Source organism: Nerophis lumbriciformis, linkage group LG10, assembly GCF_033978685.3.
Source record: "Nerophis lumbriciformis linkage group LG10, RoL_Nlum_v2.1, whole genome shotgun sequence".
Taxonomy (NCBI): domain Eukaryota; kingdom Metazoa; phylum Chordata; class Actinopteri; order Syngnathiformes; family Syngnathidae; genus Nerophis; species Nerophis lumbriciformis.
The window spans coordinates 34,588,047-34,614,361 of NC_084557.2; the positions used below are offsets into that span (position 1 = coordinate 34,588,047).

The 26,315-nt window shown below is 40.1% G+C and overlaps 1 protein-coding gene across 2 annotated transcripts in view; it reads right to left on the minus strand.

Moving 5' to 3' along the window:
• zfpm1 (zinc finger protein, FOG family member 1) overlaps positions 1-26,315 on the minus strand; it is a 247,512-nt gene that overhangs the window by 90,576 nt on the left and 130,621 nt on the right. For both annotated transcript variants that reach the window (XM_061969767.2, XM_061969768.2), the window contains one exon: positions 12,609-12,731. In XM_061969767.2, coding sequence (XP_061825751.2) covers positions 12,609-12,731 — 123 coding nt within the window. The remainder of the gene's footprint in view (positions 1-12,608; positions 12,732-26,315) is intronic.

Genomic DNA, 26,315 nt, shown 5'->3' on the forward strand with positions numbered 1-26,315 from the left:
TTTAACTTTTATAACCAATCTTATGATAACAAACAGGTTTTACCTCCCGTGCAAACACTTTTGTCTGGTGAGTCCGCGCTTTCCCGGACACAGAACACTTCCTCATTCTCTGTCAATCCCCTTTCAGGCACGGACGGTGTGTTGGCTAACATGAGAAAATCTGACATCAAATCCAAACCACACGAACATAAAACATTAACCTTAGTGCAGTATGAATTGATATGAATAGCCTATTATCGGCGAACTATTGACAAGTGATGTACCGAAAACTTGACCACCGAAAATAGACATTGATCACCGAAAACCGCGCTACCATAACTGGATGTAAACAAAACGCACACCATTGTGACTGTCCGGAGCGTTGTCACCAGGTCTGCAATGTGGACGTAATTTTTTTTATATATATTGCAGATATACCCACGGAGAGCCATGTACAAAATGTGCAAATATTAAGAGGACATTTTTTAAGAAAAGAAAGTCCAACTAGAGCAACAGCGCCAAGCAAGTGTGACGTCATGCTTTCGTCAGCGACATCGAGGGACAGAAGTAAAGTCTCTAAACACGAGCACATTCCAGAATAACCCCAGAAGAAGATGCTAGATTTGTTGCTAGCTGTTTAAAAAAAAAAAAAAAGTTAATAAATGTCTGTAAACACTTGAAAACATTTTAACAATGTCCATTGTACAAAAAGTAGTAACAATTGAAAATATGCCACAACGATAAAACATTTTTTTTAATACTAGACAGCCCTCGCAAAAATGACTAATGATCTACTGCTAACGATGGATTCTGATGCGTCATCTATGTTGCTGCTTCTTGATCTTAGCGCTGCTTTCGATACCGTCGATCATAATATTTTATTGGAGCGTATCAAAACACGTATTGGTATGTCAGACTTAGCTTTGTCGTGGTTTAACTCTTATCTTACTGACAGGATGCAATGCGTCTCCCATAATAATGTGACCTCGGACTATGTTAAGGTAACGTGCGGAGTTCCTCAGGGTTCGGTTCTTGGCCCTGTACTCTTTAGTATTTACATGCTGCCGCTAGCCGACATCATACGCAAATACGGTGTTAGCTTTCATTGTTATGCTGATGACACCCAACTCTACATGCCCCTAAAGCTGACCAACACGCCGGATTGTAGTCAGCTGGAGGCGTGTCTTAATGAAATTAAACAATGGATGTCCGCTAACTTCTTGCAACTCAACGCCAAGAAAACGGAAATGCTGATTATCGGTCCTGCTAAACACCGACATTTATTTAAAAATACCACCTTAACATTTGACAACCAAACAATTACACAAGGCGAATCAGTAAAGAATCTGGGTATTATCTTCGACCCAACTCTCTCCTTTGAGTCACACATTAAGAGTGTTACTAAAACGGCCTTCTTTCATCTCCGTAATATCGCTAAAATTCGTTCTATTTTATCCACTAGCGACGCTGAGATCATTATTCATGCGTTCGTTACGTCTCGTCTCGATTACTGTAACGTATTATTTTCGGGTCTCCCTATGTCTAGCATTAAAAGACTACAATTGGTACAAAATGCGGCTGCTAGACTTTTGACAAGAACAAGAAAGTTTGATCATATTACGCCTATACTGGCTCACCTGCACTGGCTTCCTGTGCACTTAAGATGTGACTTTAAGGTTTTACTACTTACGTATAAAATACTACACGGTCTAGCTCCGTCCTATCTTGTCGATTGCATTGTACCATATGTCCCGGCAAGAAATCTGCGTTCAAAGAACTCCGGCTTATTAGTGATTCCCAGAGCCCAAAAAAAGTCTGCGGGCTATAGAGCGTTTTCTATTCGGGCTCCAGTACTATGGAATGCCCTCCCGGTAACAATTAGAGATGCTACCTCAGTAGAAGCATTTAAGTCCCATCTTAAAACTCATTTGTATACTCTAGCCTTTAAATAGCCCCCCTGTTAGACCAGTTGATCTGCCGTTTCTTTTCTTTTCTCCTCTGCTCCCCTGTTCCTTGTGGAGGGGGGGGGGGGGGGGGGGGCACAGGTCCGGTGGCCATGGATGAAGTGCTGGCTGTCCAGAGTCGGGACCCGGGGTGGACCGCTCGCCTGTGCATTGGCTGGGAACATGTGCTGCTGACCCGTCTCCGCTCGGGATGGTGTCCTGCTGGCCCCACTATGGACTGGACTCTTACTATTATGTTGGATCCACTATGGACTGGACTCTCACAATATTATGTCAGACCCACTCGACATCCATTGCTTTCGGTCTCCCCTAGAGGGGGGGGGTTACCCACATATGCGGTCCTCTCCAAGGTTTCTCATAGTCATTCACATCGACGTCTCACTGGGGCTTTGTACCGAGGATGTCGTTGTGGCTTGTGCAGCCCTTTGAGACACTTGTGATTTAGGGCTATATAAATAAACATTGATTGATTGATTGATTGATAATACTAATTAGTAATAATTTGTTTGAAATGTATGTATACATTTTGAGCCTTTTTAAAGAAAATCATATCATCATAGGAAATTACTCAACGTCATGGTGACAACGCCCATAACCACGTCCCCACCCCCACAGGTATCTTGGCAGTTTAGGGGAATATATTTAATTACTATTCCACATATGCTTATTTTGACTTTGTCGATTATGTTGGAGTCTTTTCTATTGCTTTTTCATTTGCTGTATTTTATTTCTGTTTTTTACTATGAAAGTTGGTGGTTATCAAATGTAACTGTTCAGGAGCGATCACAGTACAGTCAGTCAGTGTGTGCACAATTTCGTGTTGGTATTCATCTGCCACCCATGACGGCCTATGGTCCGAAGGATCTGGGTTTGAATCCCTGCAACGCACAACAATATTGTAGGATGTTGGATAATACTAGTCTGCTTCCTGACCACTGTTGAGGTGCCGTTGTGGAAGGAACCGCTCACCTCATCACTCTTACATCTCTCTTGGCATTTGTTCTGTGTGTCGTTCAATGCATATCCCACAGATATAAAGAAGAATAAACATTGAATTTCCCCTTAAATAATTTCAAATTAGGATAAAACAAATTACAAAAAAAATTAAATAAAATAAAAAATGTATTATTAGGAGGGGTACCTTTCACATTTGAACCGATACGGTAGTAATTCCCGGTACCTGGGGTTCGATACTGGTACTACACAGCATCAATTTTGGTACCTTTGTGTGTGCTCATGTGTTGATATATATTTATTTGTTTCATAATTAAAAAAAATAAATTTAAATTAACATTTGACAGTGAGCTGATGATAATAACTGTGCTGTCCAGTTGTTACGTATATCTTATTTTCTTAAACTTTCCCACTTTTCTACACTCATTTGAAAGTATTATATAGTAGGCTTAGTATACAGCTGCAATTCTAAGACGTTAGATGGCAGTAGTGTATAAGCTATTGTGTGTTGCCTCGTCAGGAAGTAGTCTTTGCCATGAAGCTGAATGTGCCGTCCAGTCTTTTGTTGCACCCTACAAAGTGTTTATACTGTAAGTATTGCACTTATTACACACTTGCTGTAACGTGCATCTTAGATGTAGATGTCACTACCAAATTTGCAGGTGCTGAAATGATCATGTAAAATTGCTATTGATATTCAGTAGCTTATATATGACACCACCGAAGTAAATTCACATCAAGCTAGCGCATTTTGAAAAGTGGAGCTTTTTCTATTAGGCATATTTGCTTTGTTGGCAATAACAATTGCAACATTACCGAGAGACAATCTCTCTGAATCCGTTATGAATGCTGCTGGGGTTACTGTTTCCACGCCAAGTGTTTGGATTGGCCGAGTCTTCAACTGGACCACACATCATAGGCAACAAAGATATCAAAATATGACCCTGTTTGATTTTACTTGCATTGATACCTGGTAGTACCGACGGAATTGCAAATAATCATTAACTTTAGAATTTGATGCCAGCAACACGTGACAAAGACGTTGGGAAAGGTGGCAATAAATAATGATAAAGTTGAGGAATGCTCATCAAACACTTATTTGGAACATCCCACAGGTGAACAGGCAAATTGGGAACAGGTGGGTGCCATGATTGGGTATAAAAGTAGATTCCACAAAATGCTCAGTCATTCACAAACAAGGATGGGGCGAGGGTCAACTCTTTGTCAACAAATGCGTGAGAAAATTGTTGAACAGTTTAAGAAAAACCTTTCTCAGCCAGCTATTGCAAGGAATTTAGGGATTTCACCATCCACGGTCCGTAATATCATCAAAGGGTTCAGAGAATCTGGAGAAATCACTGCACGTAAGCAGCTAAGCCCGTGACCTTCGATCCCTCAGAATGTACTGCATCAACAAGCGACATCAGTGTGTAAAGGATATCACCACATGGACTCAGGAACACTTCAGAAACCCACTGTCTGTAACTACAGTTGGTCGCTACATCTGTAAGTGCAAGTTAAAACTCCTATGCAAGGCGAAAACCATTTATCAACAACACCCAGAAACGCCGTCGGCTTCGCTGGGCCTGAGCTCATCTAAGATGGACTGATACAAAGTGGAAAAGTGTTCTGTGGTCTGACGAGTCCCCATTTCAAATTGTTTTTGGAAACTGTGGCCGTTGTGTCCTCCGGACCAAAGAGGAAAAGAACCATCCGGATTGTTAAAGGCGCAAAGTTGAAAAGCCAGCATCTGTGATGGTATTGGGGTGTATTTGTGCCCAAGACATGGGTAACTTACACATCTGTGAAGGCGCCATTAATGCTGAAAGGTACATACAGGTTTTGAAGCAACATATGTTGCCATCCAAGCAACGTTACCATGGACGCCCCTGCTTATTTCAGCAAGACAATGCCAAGCCACGTGTTACATCAACGTGGCTTCATAGTAAAAGAGTGCGGGTACTAGACTGGCCTGCCTGTAGTCCAGACCTGTCTCCCATTGAAAATGTGTGGCGCATTATGAAGCCTAAAATACCACAACGGAGACCCCCGGACTGTTGAACAACTTAAGCTGTACATCAAGCAAGAATGGGAAAGAATTCCACCTGAGAAGCTTCAAAAATGTGTCTCCTCAGTTCCCAAACGTTTACTGAGTCTTGTTAAAAGGAAAGGCCATGTAACACAGTGGTGAACATGCCCTTTCCCAACTACTTTGGCACGTGTTGCAGCCATGAAATTCGAAGTGAATTATTATTTGTAAAAAATAAATAAAGTTTATGAGTTTGAACATGAAATATCTTGTCTTTGTAGTGCATTCAATTGAATATGGGTTGAAAGGGATTTGCAAATCATTGTACTCCGTTTATATTTACATCTAACACAGTTTCCCAACTCATATGGAAACAGGGTTTGTACAATTTGCATAAGCGAACAATAATTATAAATATACAAGATAATTATAATGATATTTATACTAATCATATTAATTATAGAAGCATAACAAAAAAATGTACACTGCAAAGTCAGCTGCCTATCGGAAATTTTATCTAATCTTGTAGCATTATGAACATCAAAAAATGCTTGTACAATAATAAAGCTTTTGGGATGGTGAAATTTCTATTATTTCCAATTATTTCAAAAAATGAGCAAATCACAGGTTAAAATCAAGGTCATGACATACATGTTGTTCAACCTGATAGGTTTGCACTGTAGTAGTTAACACAACTGCACAATAAATGATTAAGTTTACGTCTATACTGTAAACAGTACGATATCTACACTGTGTTAAAATGTTATTATATGTGGAAACTATTGGGTCCCTTGGCACAAAGCAAAGTAAACGGGGAAAAAAACAACCCTCATCGACAATAACCCTACGAACTTCTGGAAGTCAGTGTCGACAATCTTCGACAACAGTGAGAAACGAGTGGAATGCCAACACACCCAGAGGAGATAAAACTGTGTTTATTTCCACTCTAGCCAATACACACTTCTCTCTCATGGGAAGTATCTGATACATGATGAACATTTTGTATGGACTAGAGTACATTGGCAGGTGACATTTGTCCACTATGAGGAGAGAGAGAGACACAGAAAAAAGCAGAAACAATAAAAGTATGGTCACAAAGAGGTAATGATGTATCTGGGGTGGAGGACGGAGAAAGAAGAAGGGGGAGGGAGGTGGTTAGAGACGTTGTTAGCTGTGATGGAGAGACCAGAGGAGGAGAGGGTGGATGGATGGAGGAAGGGAGAAATGGAGGAAGAGGAGGCTTGACGATAAGCGAAAAATTCAGACCGGTCAAAGTTTCCTTTTTGCCAATCGTGCTCCTGATAAAGACAGCGCCTGCTCCGAAGCTGATAGAGGGGCTATCTCTCTCCCTTTCTCTCCCCCCACTCTACCTCACTCACCCGCCAGTTAGTTTGTGTGGAGGAGAGTTGAAAAAAAAAAAAAAAAGAACACAACACGAAGAACCGTATCAGTATAGCATCATGGTGCTACCATCAACCAGCCACCACACAGCAATTAATATCGCTCCAATTACTGTTAAAGGGACAAGGCTGGGACAGGACGATAATGAACACATCCTCTCCTCCCCACCGGAGGACTTACAAAAACACGTGTGCATACACACACACACACACACACACACACGCCCGCACACATAAAATGACCAAAGCTTGAAAAGGAAATAGTGACAGATGGTGTGCTAATCTTCTTGCTTTGTTTAACTCGTTGAGCACAACAGAAAGGCAAAATAAACAAACCTTGATAAGGGAGGTTTTTCCTCTTTATCTGCCTTGGTCTGTTTTTTTGTTGTTGTTGTTTTTGACTTGCATACATTTGCGTCCCTGTCATATTCTCAACGCCAAAAGGGAAAGGTAGGACAGCAGAAAAGGCACAGGAAAAGGCTATAATATAGAGAAGCAGTTTGGACGTCCAATATACAATTCATCTTAACAGTAGTAGGATTGAGACTACTTTACTCAATAAGACTTGTTAGAATGTTGTTTTTAGGTCAAGGAGCAGATACAAAAATGGAGGGGAAAATTAGTCAAAGCAAGTGCGGTATATACAGACAAGTTATTATTATCTGTTATTATTAAACACATTAAAATAAAACTTTTAACTATTCATTTATTAACTGAACTAACGTTTTTAACGAGAAACCCTCAGCAAGTTAAATTTGACCACTCCATAACATATATAGGAATAAATAAGGAGTTTAAGAGTTATCACAAATGTATTGTGTTATTGTATACTCCTTTTTATAAGCACAAACTCAAAAGGCCAGGAGGCGCCAACTCATGCCCATGTGCATGTGGCGCCACCATGGGTTAGCATGACATGTTACACCACACATAAATTCGCAGGGATGCTCCATCTATCCTTTTTCTATCGCTCTTTTCTAGATAATATATATTGGATATGTTTGGTGTGGACATTGCGTAAATGTGACTCCACAGTCAACTTTGTAACCCGTTTTCTGAGTCTGTCTGCAGGATGCTTGTTTGTGAAGGCCGTCCCAGATTGTAAATAAAACCCCGCCCCACCCTCTCCAAAAGTATCATAATGTATCTTTTGAAAATGTACACTGTAAATAAACAAAATATTTTGAAGCTGTCACCAAAATAAACTTTATCGTATATTGATTATCATATACAGTTAGGTCCATAAATATTTGGACATTGACCCAATTTTCAGTATTCCAGCTCTGTACAACACCACAATGGATTTTAAATGAAACAATCAATATGTGCTTTAAGTGCAGACTTTGAGCTTTAATTTGAGAGTATTTACATCCAAATCAGGTGAACAGTGTAGGAATTACAACACATTTTATATGTGCCTTCCACTTTTTAAGGGACCAAAAGTAATTGGACAATTGGCTACTCAGCTGTTCCATGGCCACGTTTGTGTTATTCCCTTGTTTTTTTTCCATTTATTTCATTTACAAAGAGCAGATAAAAGGCCTAGATGTCATTTCAAGTGTGGAATATTCATTTGGAATCTGGGGAGGTCATCTCTTAATATGAAGTCCAAAGAGCTGTCACTATCAGTGAAGCAAGCCATCATTAGGCTGAAAAATCAAAACAAAGCCATCAGATAGATAGCAAAAACATTAGATGTGGCCAAATCAACTGTTTGGTACATTCTTAAAAAGAGAGAAAACACTGTTGAGCTCAGCAACACCAAAAGACCTGGAAGACCACGGGAAACAAGTGTGGTGGATGACAGAAAAATCCTTTCCCTTGTCAAGAAAAAGCCCTTCACAACAGTTGGCCAGATGAAGAAAAGTCTCCAGGAGGTAGGTGTATCCGTGTCCAAGTCAACAATTAAGAGACGACTTCTCCAGAGGAAATACAGAGGTTTCATCACAAGGTGTAAACCATTGGTGAGCCTCAAAAACAGGAAGGCCAGATTAGAGTTTGCCAAGAAACATGTAAAAGAGCCTGTGCAGTTCTGAACAACATCTTATGGACAGATGAGACAAAGATCTACTTGTAGCAGAATGATGGAAAGAGAAGAGTATGGAGGAGGGAAGGAACTGCTCAAGATCCAAAGCATACCACCTCATCAGTGAAGCATGGTGGTGGTAATGGCATGCATGGCTGCCAGAGGAACTGGATCTCTTATATTTATTGATGATGTGACAGCTGACAAAAGCAGCAGAATGAATTCTGAAGTGTTTGGGGCAATATTATCTGCTCATATTCAGCCAAATGCTTCAAAACTCATTGCACGGCGCTTCACAATGCAGATGGACAACGACCCGAAGCATACTGCGAAAGCAACCAAATAGTTTTTTAAGGCAAAGAAGTGGAATGTTCTGCAATGGCCAAGTCAATCACCTGACCTGAATCTGATTGAGCATGAATTTCACTTGCTGAAGACAAAACTGAAGGGAAAATGCCCAAAGAACAAGCAGGAAGTGAAGACAGCTGCAGCGGAGGCCCGGCAAAGCATCACCAGGGACGAAACCCAGTGTCTGGTGATGTCTATGGGTTCCACACTTCAGGCTGTCATTTACTGCAAAGGATTTGCAACAAAGTATTAAAAAATGACAATTTTATTTATGATTATATTAGTTTGTCCAATTACTTTTGGTCCCTTAAAAAGTGGAAGGCACATATGAAATGTGTTGTCATTCTTATACCTTTCACCTGATTTGGATGTAAATACCTTCAAATTAAAGCTCAAAGTCTGCACTTAAAGCACATCTTGATTGTTTTATTTAAAATCCATTGTGGTGTTGTACAGGGCTGGAATACTGAAAATTGTGTCAATGTCCAAATATTTATGGACCTAACTGTATGTATGTGTGGGAAAAAAATCACAAGACTACTTCATCTCTACAGGCCTGTTTCATGAGGGGGTTCCCTCAATCATCAGGAGATGAGAAATCTCCTGATGATTGAGGGAACCCCCTCATGAAACAGGCCTGTAGAGATGAAGTAGTCTTGTGATTTTTTTCCCACACATACATATATTGCGCTCTACTACGGTATCGAGCACTATTTTTTGGATAACCTTATTAAGACATATTGATTATCATATATAGATTCACTTGGTCACAACATTAGGTACACCTGCACACTCTCCGATCGATTCAGAGCTGCATAACAAAATTGCTTTTAGCAGCATTTATGTCATTGCATGTCGCAGGTCAGTGTTATGATGCGCATGCCAAGATTAGATGAAAATAATACTTTTGCCTATATCCTGTAATACTTTTTTGTGTTTCCTCCTAGCTTGACTAACGTCCAATTAGGTCCGTCTGCCTCGCTGTGACATCGCGACGTAGTCGGACTGCAAAACCCCTCGAAAAGAGGCATCCAAAAATATGTGCAATCTGATGCCAAAATGCATTAACCTCATAATTCGATGTTTTGGAACTGTTTAACACAACATTTATAAGTCAGAAAAGATGAAAAGCATTATATGTCATATTTTAATTTCTACCGGCAATACAAGGTAACTGGGCCAGAAATGTTTTTGTATTACCGGTACACTGAATATTTTTGAAGTTAATTGAAAGACCAGGTTTTAAACTGTAACATACACTGAACAAAAATATGAACACAACGCTTTTGTATTTTTTCCCATTTTTCATCAGTTGAACTCAAAGAACTCAACTTTTACTATATACACAAAAGACATATTCCTTTCAAATAGTGTTCCCAAATCTGTGTTAGTGAGCATTTCTTCTTTGCTAATATAATCCATCCCACCTCACAGGTGTGGCATATCACGATGCACAGGTGTGCCTTGGGCTGCTCACAATAAAAGGCCACTCTGAAATGGGCAGTTTTATTCACACAGCACAATGTCGCAGATGTCGCAAGTTTTGAGGGAGTGTGTAGTTGGCATGCTGACTGCAGGAATGTCCACCAGAGCTGTTGCCTGTGAATTGAATGTTCATTTTTCATCCATAAGCTGTCTCCAAAGACATTTCAGAGTTGGCAATACATCCAACCGGCTTCACAACCGCAGACCACGAGTAAACACACCAGCCCAGGACCTCCACATCCAGCAGGTGTACCTCCATGATCGTCTGAAACCAACCACCTGGACAGCTGCTGCAATAATTGGTTTGCAAAACCAAATAATTTTTGCACTAACTTTGAGAAACCGTTCTGGGAAGCTCATCTGCATGCTTGTCGTCCTCATCGGGGTATCGACCTGACCACAGTTCTTTGTTGTAACCGACTTGAGTGGGCAAATGCTCACATTTGATGGCGTCTGGCATGTTGGAGAGGTGTTCTCTTCAAGGATAAATCCCGGTTTTCACTGTTCAGGGCAGATGGCAGACAGCGTCGTGTGAAAGAGCGGTTTGCTGTCAACTTGGTGAATCGAGTGGCCCTTGGTGGGGGTGGGGTTATGGTATGGGCAGGAGTATTTTATGGACAGCGAACGCAAGTGCATTTTATTGATAGCATTATGAATGCAAAGAGATACCCGGATGAGATCCTGAGGACCATTGATTCACCCGAGACATCACCTCATGTTGCAGCATGACAATGCACGGCCCCATGTTGCAAGGATCTGTACACAATTCCTGGAAGCTGAAAACATCCCAGTTCTTGCATGGCCACCATACTCACCGGACATGTCACCCATTGAGCATGTTTGGGGTCCTGTGGATCGGCGTATACGACAGCGTGTTCCAGTTCCTGCCAATATCCAACAACTTTGCACAGTCATTGAAGAGGAGTGGACTAACACAGACCACAATCAACAACCTGATCAACTCTATGCGAAGGAGAGGAGTTGCACTGTGTGAGGCAAATGGTGATCACACCAGATACTGACTGCTTTTCTGACCCCGCCCCCAGACCCCCATTAAAGCAAAACTGCACATTTCAGAGTAGACTTTTATTGTGGTCAGCCTAAGGCACACCTGTGCAATTATCATGCTGTTTAGTCAGCATCTTGATATGCCACATATGTGAGATGGGATGGATTATCTTGGCAAAGAAGAAGCGCTCACTAACACAGATTTGTGAACAATATTTGAAAAGAATAGGTATTTTGTGTGCAATGTTCCCTCTAATTGTTCATGTGTGTGAGCAAACACAAAAACTCCCTGAGAATTCAGCGGAGCACATGTGAGCAACATCACATGTGGCAATACCAGCAGCACACCAATGTTTTATTATAACACTCAAATGACAGAAGTCATTTTCATGAGATTATTTTCTAATATCAGTGATTTGGCCCACTTGTAATGAAAATAAAAGAAATCTTGTTTTTCATAAGCTATGGATTAGTATTGTACAATATGTCTGGGTGGGGGTCCTGCTTTGGAAATCATTTGTACCCCTTTCAGAGATCACATTTAGTTCCCCTTACACATCCTCATGTTGCACAATGTGCATGCACAGTGTGCATTCCTGTAACTTTCTGTCGTAACAGCATTCCATGATTAATATCAATAAATTAACATTTATAATAAATGACAGTAGAATAAGCACACATATGACTGAGGAGTCATAATGTTACTTTGTGTGGTGTTTGAGTTGTCCGACTTTTTGTGTGGCCAAAAACGCACCAGTGGCTTAGTGCTATGTGTGTTGGTGACATATGACAAGTTGGTTTTGGCCTGGTTTGTACGGCAGAAAGCTTAACATCTTTCGAGATAGAAGTTTTTTACTCATGTTTTTGGTGTGGTTATGGCCGAATATAAACAGTTTTGCTCAATAAAGTGATCGATATAATTCCTGTCCTCGAAGCATCTCGATAGACGTTACAATAATTGAACGGTGTTCAATTGAACGGTGTTGACGAACACCGTTAGGGCCGCTTGTTGTCACTGTCACTCAGAGTTGCATTGCAAAATTATACAGAATAAATGTGTTTATTTTGTTTAGAATTCCGATGGGATTTGATTTGGTGTGCGGCATATATTTGCTGTGCGCAGAGGACGCTTGAGCAGTGTGCAATTGCGCAGGCGCGCACCATAGAGGGAACGTTGTTTGTGTGTATAGTAAAAGTTTTAGATCTTTTGAGTTCAACTCATAAAAAATGGGAGCAAAAACAAAAGTGTTGTGTTTATATGTTTGTTCAGTACACATGCCGATGACATATTGTATGACACATCTTTACCTTGTTTATCTATTAATTATCCTCTAAATGTTTTCTTTTTTCATTTCAATTCATTACAGTTAGCTTTTGGGAACCTACAGAAAACTAAAGACAGCTGAAATACTCACCGGGACCATTCCAATGCAGCACTTTATCCTCTTCCTCCTCATCTTTTTTCCCACCACTCTGTGCGAGACCTTGCTCTTCCCCATCTTCTTCAGGGCCACAGTGTGTGTCCTGCGTCCCGGACTCTGGATACAAACATTGCCATTTGTGAGAATTTCTGAGAGCTTCAAAGTGAAAATCCCACAAAACATACGTTGAAGTAATCTGCTGTGCATTTGAAAGAGTGTATATGTGCCAGTGTGCTGTGTGAGAATGTGTCTGGGCAGTGGCTGTTCCTGTCTGCTGATCAAAGGCTGCAGAGAAATGACTACTGAGCTGTGTAACACAACACCTCACCACGCAGAGATGGGCCCTTTCATTTCCTCTGCAACTCAAAGACTCTTATGTGATGCTTTCACTCGTTCTGCTTTCACCGTCCTCATTTTTTGTCTGTTTCCACCCATCTTCTGCCTATATCTCAATTTTCTCTTTATCGTTGTCCGTCACCCTTCCCTCTCATCCCCTCACTGAATTGAGTTGGGATTCCGGGCTTTTTTATGTCCTTGCCCTGTCTCATTTAGCAGAGATTGCTGCTGCCAGTGTTTGTCTAATCAGCACTGATATTTTTGCTTTTGATCAAGCCGATTACACAACTTACTTGTCTATAACCAGAGGTCGCTATAGCTGGGTTAATACTCAGGTCACGCCATGTAAATGTGTAGTAACACTTTGAAGAGTGTTAATGTTGAGTGTTATATAATTATATATTTTTTAATGAATGAAAGTTTCTTATTGGCTGAATAGAGTGCAACATTAATAGTTCTAGTTTGTATCCCCGCTCTCCATCTCTACTGAACAATGCCACTCTAGCTGGCCCCTGTTACATCCAAACATTGCTTTCTTCTTATTGTCTTGTCTTGTATTTTCCACAATGGCCAAGTGTTCTCTCAAACAGAATATTTTGACAGAAGCTTCATCTTAGCACTACGGCGAGCCACGACAGAACCGCAATCAATTTGTGGCAGCGGGGACATGGCCAGGGGTGTGGTGGTGGCGTAACCTGAGCGATGTCAAAGTCGTGTCATTGTATAATTTCATTACTGGGTAAGTCTTTTTTTTTGTACATGTTATACATACATTTAACAGGGTCTTTGAAGGTTTCAACAAATCACATTTTGAACTTTTTAAGACTTTAGAACAGTGGTTCTTAACCTTGTTGGAGGTACCGAACCCCACCAGTTGCATATGGGCAATCACCGAACCCTTCCTTAGTGAAAAATAAAATGATGGGTTTTTTTCAAATTCAAGACAGAGTTATATGTTTTTGGTAACACTTTAGTATGGGGAACATATTCTAAGTAACATAGACTTAATTTAGAGTTTTTTGGACACTAGGGGAACATATTCTAAGTAACAAAGACTTAATTTAGAGTTTTTTGGAAACTAGGGGAACATATTCTAAGTAACAAAGACTTAATTTAGAGTAATTTGGTTAGGGTTGGGGTTAGAGGGTTAGGGCCATGGTTAGAGGGTTAGGGTTATAATAAGGCCATGCCGAATAAGGCATTAATAAGTACTTAATAATGACTAGTTAAGAGCCAATATGTTACTAATTTGCATTTTAATAAGCAACTAATTAATGGTGAATATGTTCCCCATACTAAAGTGTTACCATGTTTTATTACTGGTGCACAAAATGAACCGTGCATGAACATCACCTTGTTCAAAGAACAAAACCAACACAGTGCATAAACTCACAACAAATTACACACCTGCAAATCAGTGTGACTTCTGCTGTTGCTGTATCCGTAATACGCCGATAGGGAGAAGTTTTTATTTACACGATGAGTCGGGTGTGTTTTGACCTCCGCCGAACCCCTGAGCCCGACTCACCGAATCCCTAGGGTTCGATCGAACCCAGGTTAAGAACCACTGCTTTAGAACCACATTGAGAAAAATGTAAGACCATTTCACATCCATGCGGACAAAAAAGTACCGTATTTTCAGGACTACAAGGCGAACTTAAAATAATTGTTTTTCCCTCAAAACTCGACAGTGCCCCTTATAACTTGGTGCACCTAATGTACAGAATAAATCTGGTTTTGCTTACCGACCCCAGAGCAATTTTATTTGGTACATGGTGTAATGATAAGTGTGACCAATAGATGGCAGTCAAACATAAGAGATACATGTAGACTGCAATATGATGGCAATATGACTCAAGTAAAAACACCAACATTTTATATGTTCCATTGAAATTATAGAACATTACACACTGCGCTCAAAAATCTATCAAAATGTTTTAGTACGACTTTGGTAAGCTATGAAGCCGCACCGCTTGATGGATTGTCGGCGCATTAAACCTACGAGTATTATTATGGTGTGTGTACAAGGTAAGACATATCTGCCGTTTTGTTTCGCTACATTACGCAAAAGCAACTTTTCTTACCTTCTGGTACCTGCTGATCTGTATTTGGGATCTGCATAAATCCTGAAAAATTGCGCACTTCCGCCTTTGTAGTCCGTGCCGATACCGTAGTCGATAAGCTTCTTCTTTTGCTCTATCTTCTTGTTATGGGACATTCATCCGCCGCTGTTGCCATTTCTAATATAAAGTAGTGTAAAGTTCTTACTTATATCTGTCAGTAAACTCGCCATGAAAGCGCTAAAACATACCGTTGTAGTTAGTTTACATTATTCACCCAAGAAACTTTAGTTATTAGAGAGTTCCGGTGGGACAGTTTTTCCACGGGACACGTTTCTGGCTTTGTTGTTGTTTCCGGATGAGGAGATGTTGCTCCGTTGTTGATTTAAGTAAAGTCTGATGGTCCTTAAAACAGTTAGCTCCATCTTTTGACACTTCTTCCACTCCCGTCCTTGCACGCTACACCGCTACAACAACAATGACGGTGAGAAGACGCTGCCGAAGGTGAGCCACGTAAATAAGACCGCCCACAAAACGGCGCATCCGGAAGTGACTGTCAGAAAGGGGTTTGAAGATGATCTGTGAAACAGAATCTATGCAACATACATGTACACTTTTACTTGCCATTACTTTCTTATTTCAAAATTGCTCTTTTGAGACTTTTATGACAGTTTGAACAGTCCAAAGTTGTTCAAGGTGAAGAGAAAAAACAAAAGACAGATTTGAGACATTTTTAATTTTAGGTGTTGATCGAATCCTGATTAATTGATATAAACTTTTATGAATTATAATCGAATCTACAGTATTTGGGAAATTGGCAATGTTATACAGCCCTAATAATTACACAACTAGTGTGTACTGTATGTAACAATGCTTAAAGTTTCCACGTGTGGGTTAATGCAATGTGTTTATCCATGCATGTGAAATACATGAACCCTGAACTTTGCCTGTGTAGCTGTTATCAGTATGTTTATCAAACTGCTGTGCCTCTCCCTATTAGCACAACTCATGATTAGTCAGATTAGATCGATAGTTACATCACAGCATCTTAGTTATCTGAGCTTGCATCACAATCAGGACAGGGTTTGGTGCGACAAAAGAGCCAAACGAGACTCAGAACTAACTGCCACTTTTATTTATCCTGATTAATAAATGTCCTTTGGGTACTTGTCCAATGGCCATGATTTTTTTTAATGTTCTCTTTTAAATTAGTTTGTGTAGCTATCATTGCTTTTTATCGTTTTAGAGCACAATCACACAAGGCAATCTGTACGGGGCTTGGGTATGCTTAACACCGAATGTCCAGTTTTGTCCAGAGACATCAAGGCAAAAATAAATCACAAAACAAGTAGCACAAAAGCCAATGGTCAAACCAGGGAGGGAACACAAAACTCAGGTGCGCAGGAACCCACGTACACAATAACAATTAACCTACAAGACACTAAGCAGGACAACTCCAGAAAGAGAGACAGGATTGTGGCCTCTGTTTCACAAAACTATTAGATTTTATAACCTGCAAGACTAAAACGATGAAAAAAACCTATTGCGGATTTTCAGAAAATGTTTATAGGCCCTGCTGGTCTAAGGCAGGGCTATTCAAATAAATTGTTCTAACATTTAATTTCCAGAAAGCTTCACCCTTCATTTGTATTATTATTTTGAGAACCAACATCCTCTGCAATGGACATTTGTTGTTGGTCTATTTCAGTGGTTCTCCAACTTGTTTCACCATGTCCCACCCTAGAAAACACTTGGCTCTCCAAGTACTGCCGTGACGGCCAACATTAAAATGCAGTAGCACAGTATGCCTGAGTGTTCATTAAAAACAAGGCAGATGATTTATTTAACAAGTATTTTTAATATTGTTGGTCGCAGTAACATTACACACAGTTTGAAAGGTAAAACTGTCTTTGAATATAGGAAAATAAAACACTCGCTCCCTGTTGATCCACACTGTCATTCGCAGATTCAAGCCAGGACAGTAGTTGTGTCGTACTCGTCATTATTAAGCAAACAAAATCCACCTCTTCTCACAATAGCGGATAAGAGTCTGTCAGCGGGAAACGCAAGGAACGTGTACGTACACTACTCATGGCCACCCAATAGCACTTGCAAACTTTTTTAAATTATTAACTTAATTTGTTTCTCTTTTCATTTTCTTGTCATCAGTTGATAGGATGTGTTGGATGGTAATTATTTTTCTTATATTTTATTTTATTTTATTTATGTTGTAACAGACATGGTCCTATCATATATTATGTTCCACATGTAGTTTGTTAAATTCTTAACAGATGTAATGGTTTCCCATGGTCTTGAAGGCATCAATGTTATGTGCAGCTTTCTCTGTTCGTCTTTGTTTACATATGTTCTGCATGTTGATTGGCAGTGTGGCTGAGAAAGGGTTAACTTGAGCAAAGAATGTAGAGAACATTCGGTTCCCACGCGTGTTAACTGATAGAAATGACAGAGTTTTTGCATTTTTGCGTCTTCATTGTATATTTTAGCGTTGTGATGGGGTTGGTAATTGAGCCAATGAAGAACACATTAAATATTCATACAGATACAAATGGAATTTCTCTTTTTATCAATTGAGTCAGGATGAAACAATCCCCCTCAATACATACACACAGATATGCACTTTTATATTTGAAAAAAAATATGTCATATTTTATTATTTTCACTTTTGTTAATTCAGTTTAGTTTCCTTGCCCCACAATAAAAAAATGCACCTGGCTGACCATCATGTCAGGTGACCTACTACCATATGGAAAGCCGGATACACACTTATTTAGGAATGACACAAGGTATAATCTGTTTTGTATGTGTTAACAGTGTCGCCATGGCAGAGGTCTTTTCTCCACTAAGTACTATTTTATGTTTAAGTTTACATAAAAAAGCTATTGATGATATACACTGTATATACCCCAAGCTCATATATGTCCTCGACCAGGGGTCGGCAACCTTTACCACTCAAAGAGCCATTTTGACCAGTTTCACAAATTAAAGAAACCAATGGGAGCCACAAAAATCTTTTGAAATTTAAAATGAAATAACACTGCATACAAAGTTTTTTTTTTGCCTTGTGCTATGTATAAACCAAGGGTCTCAGACACGCGGTCCACACCTTAATATGAAAATTGAATGTTAGTGCGGGCCGCAAGTTTTATATGAATAGCGCTTGACAGCGTCATACCTGTCAACCCTCCCGATTTTTCCGGCAGACTTCGAAATTCAGGGCAAATATTCTCTCGAACGTGCCGTGATGATACAGCATTTAGCGCACATTTCAACCAGCGTACCGGCCCAGCCACACGTTGTATGGGGTTTCTGCCTGCTCACGTAAGTGACAGCAAGGCATACTTGGTCAACAACCACACAGATTACACTGACGGTGGGGGTATAAAAAACTTTAACACTCTTACTAATAATGCGCCACACTGTGAACCCACACCAAACAAGAATGACAAACACATTTCGGGAGAACATCTGCACCGTAACACAACATAAACACAACAGAACAAATACCCAGAATCTCACGCAGCCCTAACTCTTCCGGGCTACATTATACACCCCCGCTACCAAACCCCGCCCACCTCAACCGACGCACGGAGTATGGGGGGGGTTGATGTGTGGGTGAGCAGGGTCGGGGTGGGGGCGGGGTTTGGTGGTAGCAGGGGTGTATAATGTAGCCCGGAAGAGTCAGGGCTGCATGGGATTCTGGGTATTTGTTCTGTTGTGTTTATGTTGTGTTAAGGTGCAGATGTTCTCCCGAAAGGTGTTTGTCATTCTTGTTTGGTTTTGGTTCAAAGTGTGGCGCATTATTAGTAAGAGTGTTAAAGTTGTTTTATTTGGCCACCGTCAGTATAACCTGTGTGGCTGTTGACCAAGTATGCCTTGCTGTCATTTACGTGTGTAAGTAGAAGATGCATACAACAAAAGGCTGGGCTGGCATGATGTTTATACAGATTGTAAAAGGTGCCAAATGCTGTACCATCATGGCACGCCCTTATTATTATTGCTTATGGTGAAAATTGGAGAATATTAATCCCGGGAGTTTTCTGCGAGAGGCATCGAAATCCGGAAGTCTCCCGGGAAAATCGGGAGGGTCGGCAAGTATGCAGCTGAGCCGCATCAGAGTGATCAAAGAGCCGCATGCGGCTCCGGAGCCGCGGGTTGCCGACCCCTGTCCTAGACCTATACCAGGGGTAGGCAACCCAAAATGTTGAAAGAGCCTTATTGGACCACAAATACATGAAAGTAATCGGTCTGGAGCCGCAACAAAAGTAAAAGTGTTATAATGATGGCAACACATGATGTAAGTGGCTTATTAGCTACATTAGCCTACTATCAAAATAGCCATGTGTCGCAGGCTGATGCAAATCTTCGTTTACAGAAATGTTGAAATAATATTTATTGTACACATTTTTACAACATTGGAAAACAGTAAAACTTCTCAGAGGGTAAGATAACTCATGGAAATTACTGGTTTAGAATGGCGGAAGGTATACAGGTAAAAGCCAGTAAATTAGAATATTTTGAAAAACTTGATTTATTTCAGTAATTGCATTCAAAAGGTGTAACTTGTACATTATATTTATTCATTGCACACAGACTGATGCATTCAAATGTTTATTTCATTTAATTTTGATGATTTGAAGTGGCAACAAATGAAAATCCAAAATTCCGTGTGTCACAAAATTAGAATATTACTAAAGGCTAATACAAAAAAGGGATTTTTAGAAATGTTGGCCAACTGAAAAGTATGAAAATGAAAAATATGAGCATGTACAATACTCAATACTTGGTTGGAGCTCCTTTTGCCTCAATTACTGCGTTAATGCGGCGTGGCATGGAGTCGATGAGTTTCTGGCACTGCTCAGGTGTTATGAGAGCCCAGGTTGCTCTGATAGTGGCCTTCAACTCTTCTGCGTTTTTGGGTCTGGCATTCTGCATCTTCCTTTTCACAATACCCCACAGATTTTCTATGGGGCTAAGGTCAGGGGAGTTGGCGGGCCAATTTAGAACAGAAATACCATGGTCCGTAAACCAGGCACGGGTAGATTTTGCGCTGTGTGCAGGCGCCAAGTCCTGTTGGAACTTGAAATCTCCATCTCCATAGAGCAGGTCAGCAGCAGGAAGCATGAAGTGCTCTAAAACTTGCTGGTAGACGGCTGCGTTGACCCTGGATCTCAGGAAACAGAGTGGACCGACACCAGCAGATGACATGGCACCCCAAACCATCACTGATGGTGGAAACTTTACACTAGACTTCAGGCAACGTGGATCCTGTGCCTCTCCTGTCTTCCTCCAGACTCTGGGACCTCGATTTCCAAAGGAAATGCAAAATTTGCATGGTTGGGTGATGGTTTGGGGTGCCATGTCATCTGCTGGTGTCGGTCCACTCTGTTTCCTGAGATCCAGGGTCAACGCAGCCGTCTACCAGCAAGTTTTAGAGCACTTCATGCTTCCTGCTGCTGACCTGCTCTATGGAGATGGAGATTTCAAGTTCCAACAGGACTTGGCGCCTGCACACAGCGCAAAATCTACCCGTGCCTGGTTTACGGACCATGGTATTTCTGTTCTAAATTGGCCCGCCAACTCCCCTGACCTTAGCCCCATAGAAAATCTGTGGGGTATTGTGAAAAGGAAGATGCAGAATGCCAGACCCAAAAACGCAGAAGAGTTGAAGGCCACTATCAGAGCAACCTGGGCTCTCATAACACCTGAGCAGTGCCAGAAACTCATCGACTCCATGCCACGCCGCATTAACGCAGTAATTGAGGCAAAAGGAGCTCCAACCAAGTATTGAGTATTGTACATGCTCATATTTTTCATTTTCATACTTTTCAGTTGGCCAACATTTCTAAAAATCCCTTTTTTGTATTAGCCTTAAGTAATATTCTAATTTTGTGACACACGTAATTTTGGATTTTCATTTGTTGCCACTTCAAATCATCAAAATTAAATGAAATAAACATTTGAATGCATCAGTCTGTGTGCAATGAATAAATATAATGTACAAGTTACACCTTTTGAATGCAATTACTGAAATAAATCAAGTTTTTCAAAATATTCTAATTTACTGGCTTTTACCTGTAGATGTGTGTGTCCAAGTTAAAGGAAACGTCAGACTGTCTTCTTCTAATGGATTTATTGCAATATTTGCAAGCTGGGTACAGTTTGCTGTGGTCTGGAACAACATGGCACACAAACAACTATCAGAAAAGCACCCAATTTACATACAGATAATGTGTCATGATACATGGAAAAATAAACTAAATACACATAAGTAAAGGAAATTAAATGAGCTCAAATATTTGTAGCTACAAATGAGGCATAATGATGCAATATGTACATAAAGATAGCCTAAATAGCATGTAGCATCGATTAGCTTGCAGTCATACAGTGACCAAATATGCCTGATTAGCACTCAACACAACGATAACATCAACAAAGCTCACCTTTGTGCATTCACGCACTGTATAAAACATTTGGTGGACAAAATGAGACAAAAAAGAAGTGGCATAAAACACGTCTTTCTGTGACAGCGTCGGAGTAAGTTGTACATGTAAACAAACTGTTGAGTCACAGTCCACACAATGGTGAATTCAACGGCCGCTGAAATTAAATACTCTCATCAGTGAAGCATAAACACAAACATATTAAACAGTGGGCTTTCTAACATCTAGGAAGGTTTGTGTGTTTGTCCTGCTATAGAAACCATATTACAACAAAAACATATTTTTCACCCCATTTTTTTTCCATTTCCATACATTTTTTAAAAAGCTCCATGGAGCCACCAGGGCGCCGCTAAAGAGCCGCATGTAGCTCTAGAGCCGTGGGTTGCTGACCCCCGACCTAGACTATGACTAACTAATTGGAACACTTGCTAAATTAGAATGGTTGTGTACAATTGCTCTTTTTCTCCTTGAGCTTGATTACCTCCAATCAGGGAATTGGAAGAGCAATGGCGCCACCAGCGAGTGGTCAAGTGTGGCCACAGCCACGACTCCTGGCCACCCTACTTTCCAGTATAAATGGTAGTAGCATTTGTTATGCATTTCATCCCAAATGCACAGCCAGCGAGGCAGGCAAACTGCTCTAGACATTGGATCGCAAACAGTTGCCAAGGGCTATTCAACTACATAATGAAGAGAGCCGCAGTTTCAAGAGCCAAAGGGCCCAGGGGTCGGACATCAAAATGTGGATGTTTTGTCAAAAAGTGCCTACACACGTTATATTGAGACTGTGTTTACTTAATTGCAAAGTAAACACATTGGCTTTCACACTGCACTGTCAAAAAATTTATCATTCTGCCCTCGCTGCTCAATCCAGCGTGCGCAGCTAGACAGATAGTTAACAGAATCTCCAGAAGTTTTGCTGAGGATTGATGTTCCTTCTTTTGAATTGTTTTCCTTCTTCAGTTTTATTTTTTTACATTTCTTCCTTCATTTAGGTTTGTTAGACTAAAAATTAACATAAAATAAACATTACTAAAGTATAAAGTCCGTTGTTTATTTTACATAAATATTGTCCACTGTGTATATTACATAAACAAAATAGAAGGTTTAATGTTAATACATTCACACAATAAACTACAAATGTTTACACAGAAGCAAAACAACATCCACGTTGCACACAATTAAACCTAAGGTGTAGCATTATGGCCCTTTACTGGTCAAATTTAGCGCTACATGCATTAAACGAGCTTTAATCGCCAGAGTTACTCTCAGACAAAAACAACACGACCACAAATACAAAAAAAGTCAGCAATTTCAATACAAAACAAACCAAAAATATTCATGCACATTATCCACTTACAAATAGTTGACCGAGTTTCGTGATGAAGCTTACATGTGTGAATTTCTACCATTGTTGGCAATGTCGAAAACAAATGTGTCTGTCGCTTAAAAGGTCTAAGAGGAAACAATAACTCGAGCACTTGCTTGGTGCAGAATATTCCTACTCTGTTGTCAAATCGCTGTTAAAAGTCTGACCTTCGAAATATAATTCGATTTTTTTAAGGGTTGAGAGAGTAGTCTTCTTCGATTGCTGCTTCATTGTGACACATATGTCTTGCTGTTGCCCCCTGCGGGGTAGTGGGAGTACTGCATACATGAGCAACCCTAGTTTTAATAGTTTAATCAAGCCTATTTGGATGATGGTCAGCGGGCCAAATACACAATCAAAACACTTTGTCTTATTAACTGACAAAAACAAAAATGCAATACCTAAAATTGTAATTAATTCATTTTAACTCTAAACTTGTTTGCTGTTTTTAGCCTCCAACACTTTATTACTGCACAAAAGCAGTGTTTACCTTCACATTCCCACTTTGATAAAGAGCGATAGTGTCCAATCAATATCAGCCATAAAAAGCACTATGGCAACGAGACACACCCTTACATGCCAACGTTATTAATGTAACCGTTGAGAGATTGGATCTGCCACGTCAAATACATCAACACACTCACTCACACACACATACATACAACATCAATCGTTTCTAATGTCCGCCTTTCAATTTCATCTACATGCAAACACGCATAAGCAGCAACACACTGTAAACACACACCAACACACGCAGACAAAAACATGCACACACACCTCTCCCTGCTTAAATAGTGCCATTATTTTCAGCTATAAATCACATTGAATGGCACATTGATTTTATCCTGCAAAGGGATGCAGCGTGGGAGGAGAGCTGGAGACACAGTTATTGCGTTTAATATTATCAATATTATCTCCCATATCATCTCAGACAGGGAGGCAGGTATCAGGAGGAGTCGACAGACACTTCTCTGCCAAAACCTTCTCCTCCCCCCCACATAGCAAGACAGTCTCCATCAATCTGATAAGCTCAACTTCCCCTGTCACACAGGCAGGGCAAAGTCATCCAACAATCTCAACTCCTAACTAATTTCTATATTTCTTTTTTGCTGGCGTTATTTTTGACCTTTTGTGTTTTTCAACTCCCCCTGGCGCATACTATTCACTCTACGGCTGCACAGAGGGACAGACGAGGTAGATGCAACCCTGAATAGCTGCGAGAGAGTGAAATTTGTGCAGCTGCATAAATGGCGACAGTGGCGCTATTTAAATACATACGCACAATCAATACAATGAAGAAGAGACACAGTGTCGCAAGAAAAGCAGAAGAGAAACAAATCTGTAAAGAGCATATTGACTGCATTCTGTAGTTAATTAATAGTGTAGTTAATTAGAGATCGACTGATAATGTTTTTCACAGGGCCAATACCAATTTTTAGTAGAGAAGGAGGCCGATAACCGATATTTGGAGCCGATATTCATTTGCGGTTTAAGTTAGCTAAACATGATTAGTACATATCAGAAAACAGCTGGACAAGGCTTTAAAAAAATGTTTTTAATTTGTTTTTAATTTTATAAAACGTCGGACCAGTAACGACAAAATGTTTTATTCGGTGCTAATTTTATAGTTAATTTAGCACCAAAAAAAAGCATCAAGGGATTTCACCTTTATTATGTGTGTCTAATGCTGTGGGTCAGACGAGCATCAACATTCGCATTTCAAAACGTGAAATCTGGGAAAATTGGTAAAAATATGTCATTTTTCAAACCAAAAAATAAGAATTAGCAGCACAGTGGATCAGTGATTAGCGCGCGTGCCTCACAAAGGGAAGGTGCCGGGGTCTTTCTGTTTGGAATTTGCATATTCTCCCTGTGACTGCAAAGGTTCGCTCTCAGTACTCCAGCTTCATCCAACCTCCAAAGACATGCACTTGGGGATAGGCTGATTGGCAACACTGAATTGGCATTAATGTGTGAATGTGAGTTTGAGTGCAATGATGTGGTCACCTACAGTACATCTGTCCCGCGCCCTCCACTACACACTGAGAAACAAGTGGTAGAAAATGGATGGAAAATAAATATAAATAATTACTTCATGGCATGGACTCAAACAAAAGTTCTCTCTACATTACAACCTTGGTCTCAGCCAAAAACCAAAGCAAGATCTACCCCTGCGTCAACTACGTTTCATATATATATATATATATATATATATATATATATATATATATATATATATATATATATATATATATATATATATATATATATATATATATATACATACACACACACAAACACACACACACACACACACACACACACACCTATATATATATATATATATGCACTTAAATGTAGAATATACGTAGAATATATTTATATTATTCATATATTATATATTATATATATATAATATATTATATTATTTATTAATATCATTGTCTATTGTGAGCGAACGGTGGTGCTGAATCTGAATTTCCCCCAGGGATCAATAAAGTACTTTCTATATAGGTGTGTGTGTGTGTGTGTGTGTTTGTGTGTGTGTATGTATATATATATATATATATATATATATATATATATATATATATATATATATATATATATATATACATATACATATATATATATATATATATATATACACACAGACAGGTATGTATATTTTCTGTTTAAAGACAAAGCTTTGTGTCGTTAATATTGGCTGAGGTCAACATTTTGGCTTTTTCTCATTGTGTTTCTTGCTTTTTCCCAAGTTTTGCTAGTGTTTTTTATTTATTTATTTTTTTAACTTCCCTAGGGCCAATGACAAATGAGACACGGGCAATAAATGGTCTCTGTGCCACACTTTTGCACCCCTTCTTTAAAAGCTAACTGTTTATGGCCCCTATAGTCTTAGTATTGTCCTATATTTGTTCATCTCATGGTCACATATGTGACGCGAGTCACATGGTTGTCCTACGTCAGCTCCGGAAGTAGTAAAATCAGCTGTTCACCTGGCGGCTTTTTCCTGTGTGATAAAGACGGGATGGACCGGAAAGCCCTTCGGTAGCTGCCGCCTTGTTTTAACATATATTACAGACTTTGCACATGTAATTTTTTATAATCCGTACTTTGTAGCAATGTTCACGGACCCTCATATTTGGCTTGTTAGCTTCTGGTCGCAGGCAAGCGATGATGATCATGGACTCGTGTTGAGGTAGGAGTTGTTTTATGTCGGATGCTCGAAAACTTTCGATGCATTGCAACAGTCAACCTTAATGCATTGTTGCAGCTCGATGATCTGCAGGTCATGCAATGCGCGTTTGCGAGACAAGCGGGTGTAGTGTGCGGTGGTCACGGGGAGTGGCCGCGGTGTCGAGAGCCGTGGGATGTGAGGCTGAAGACAGGGTGGCAGAGGCGTGCGGGCGTGTTCAGGGGTGAAAATGCTTGCCTGAAGACAGATCTGTTGGTCATTCTCTGGGTAGAGGTG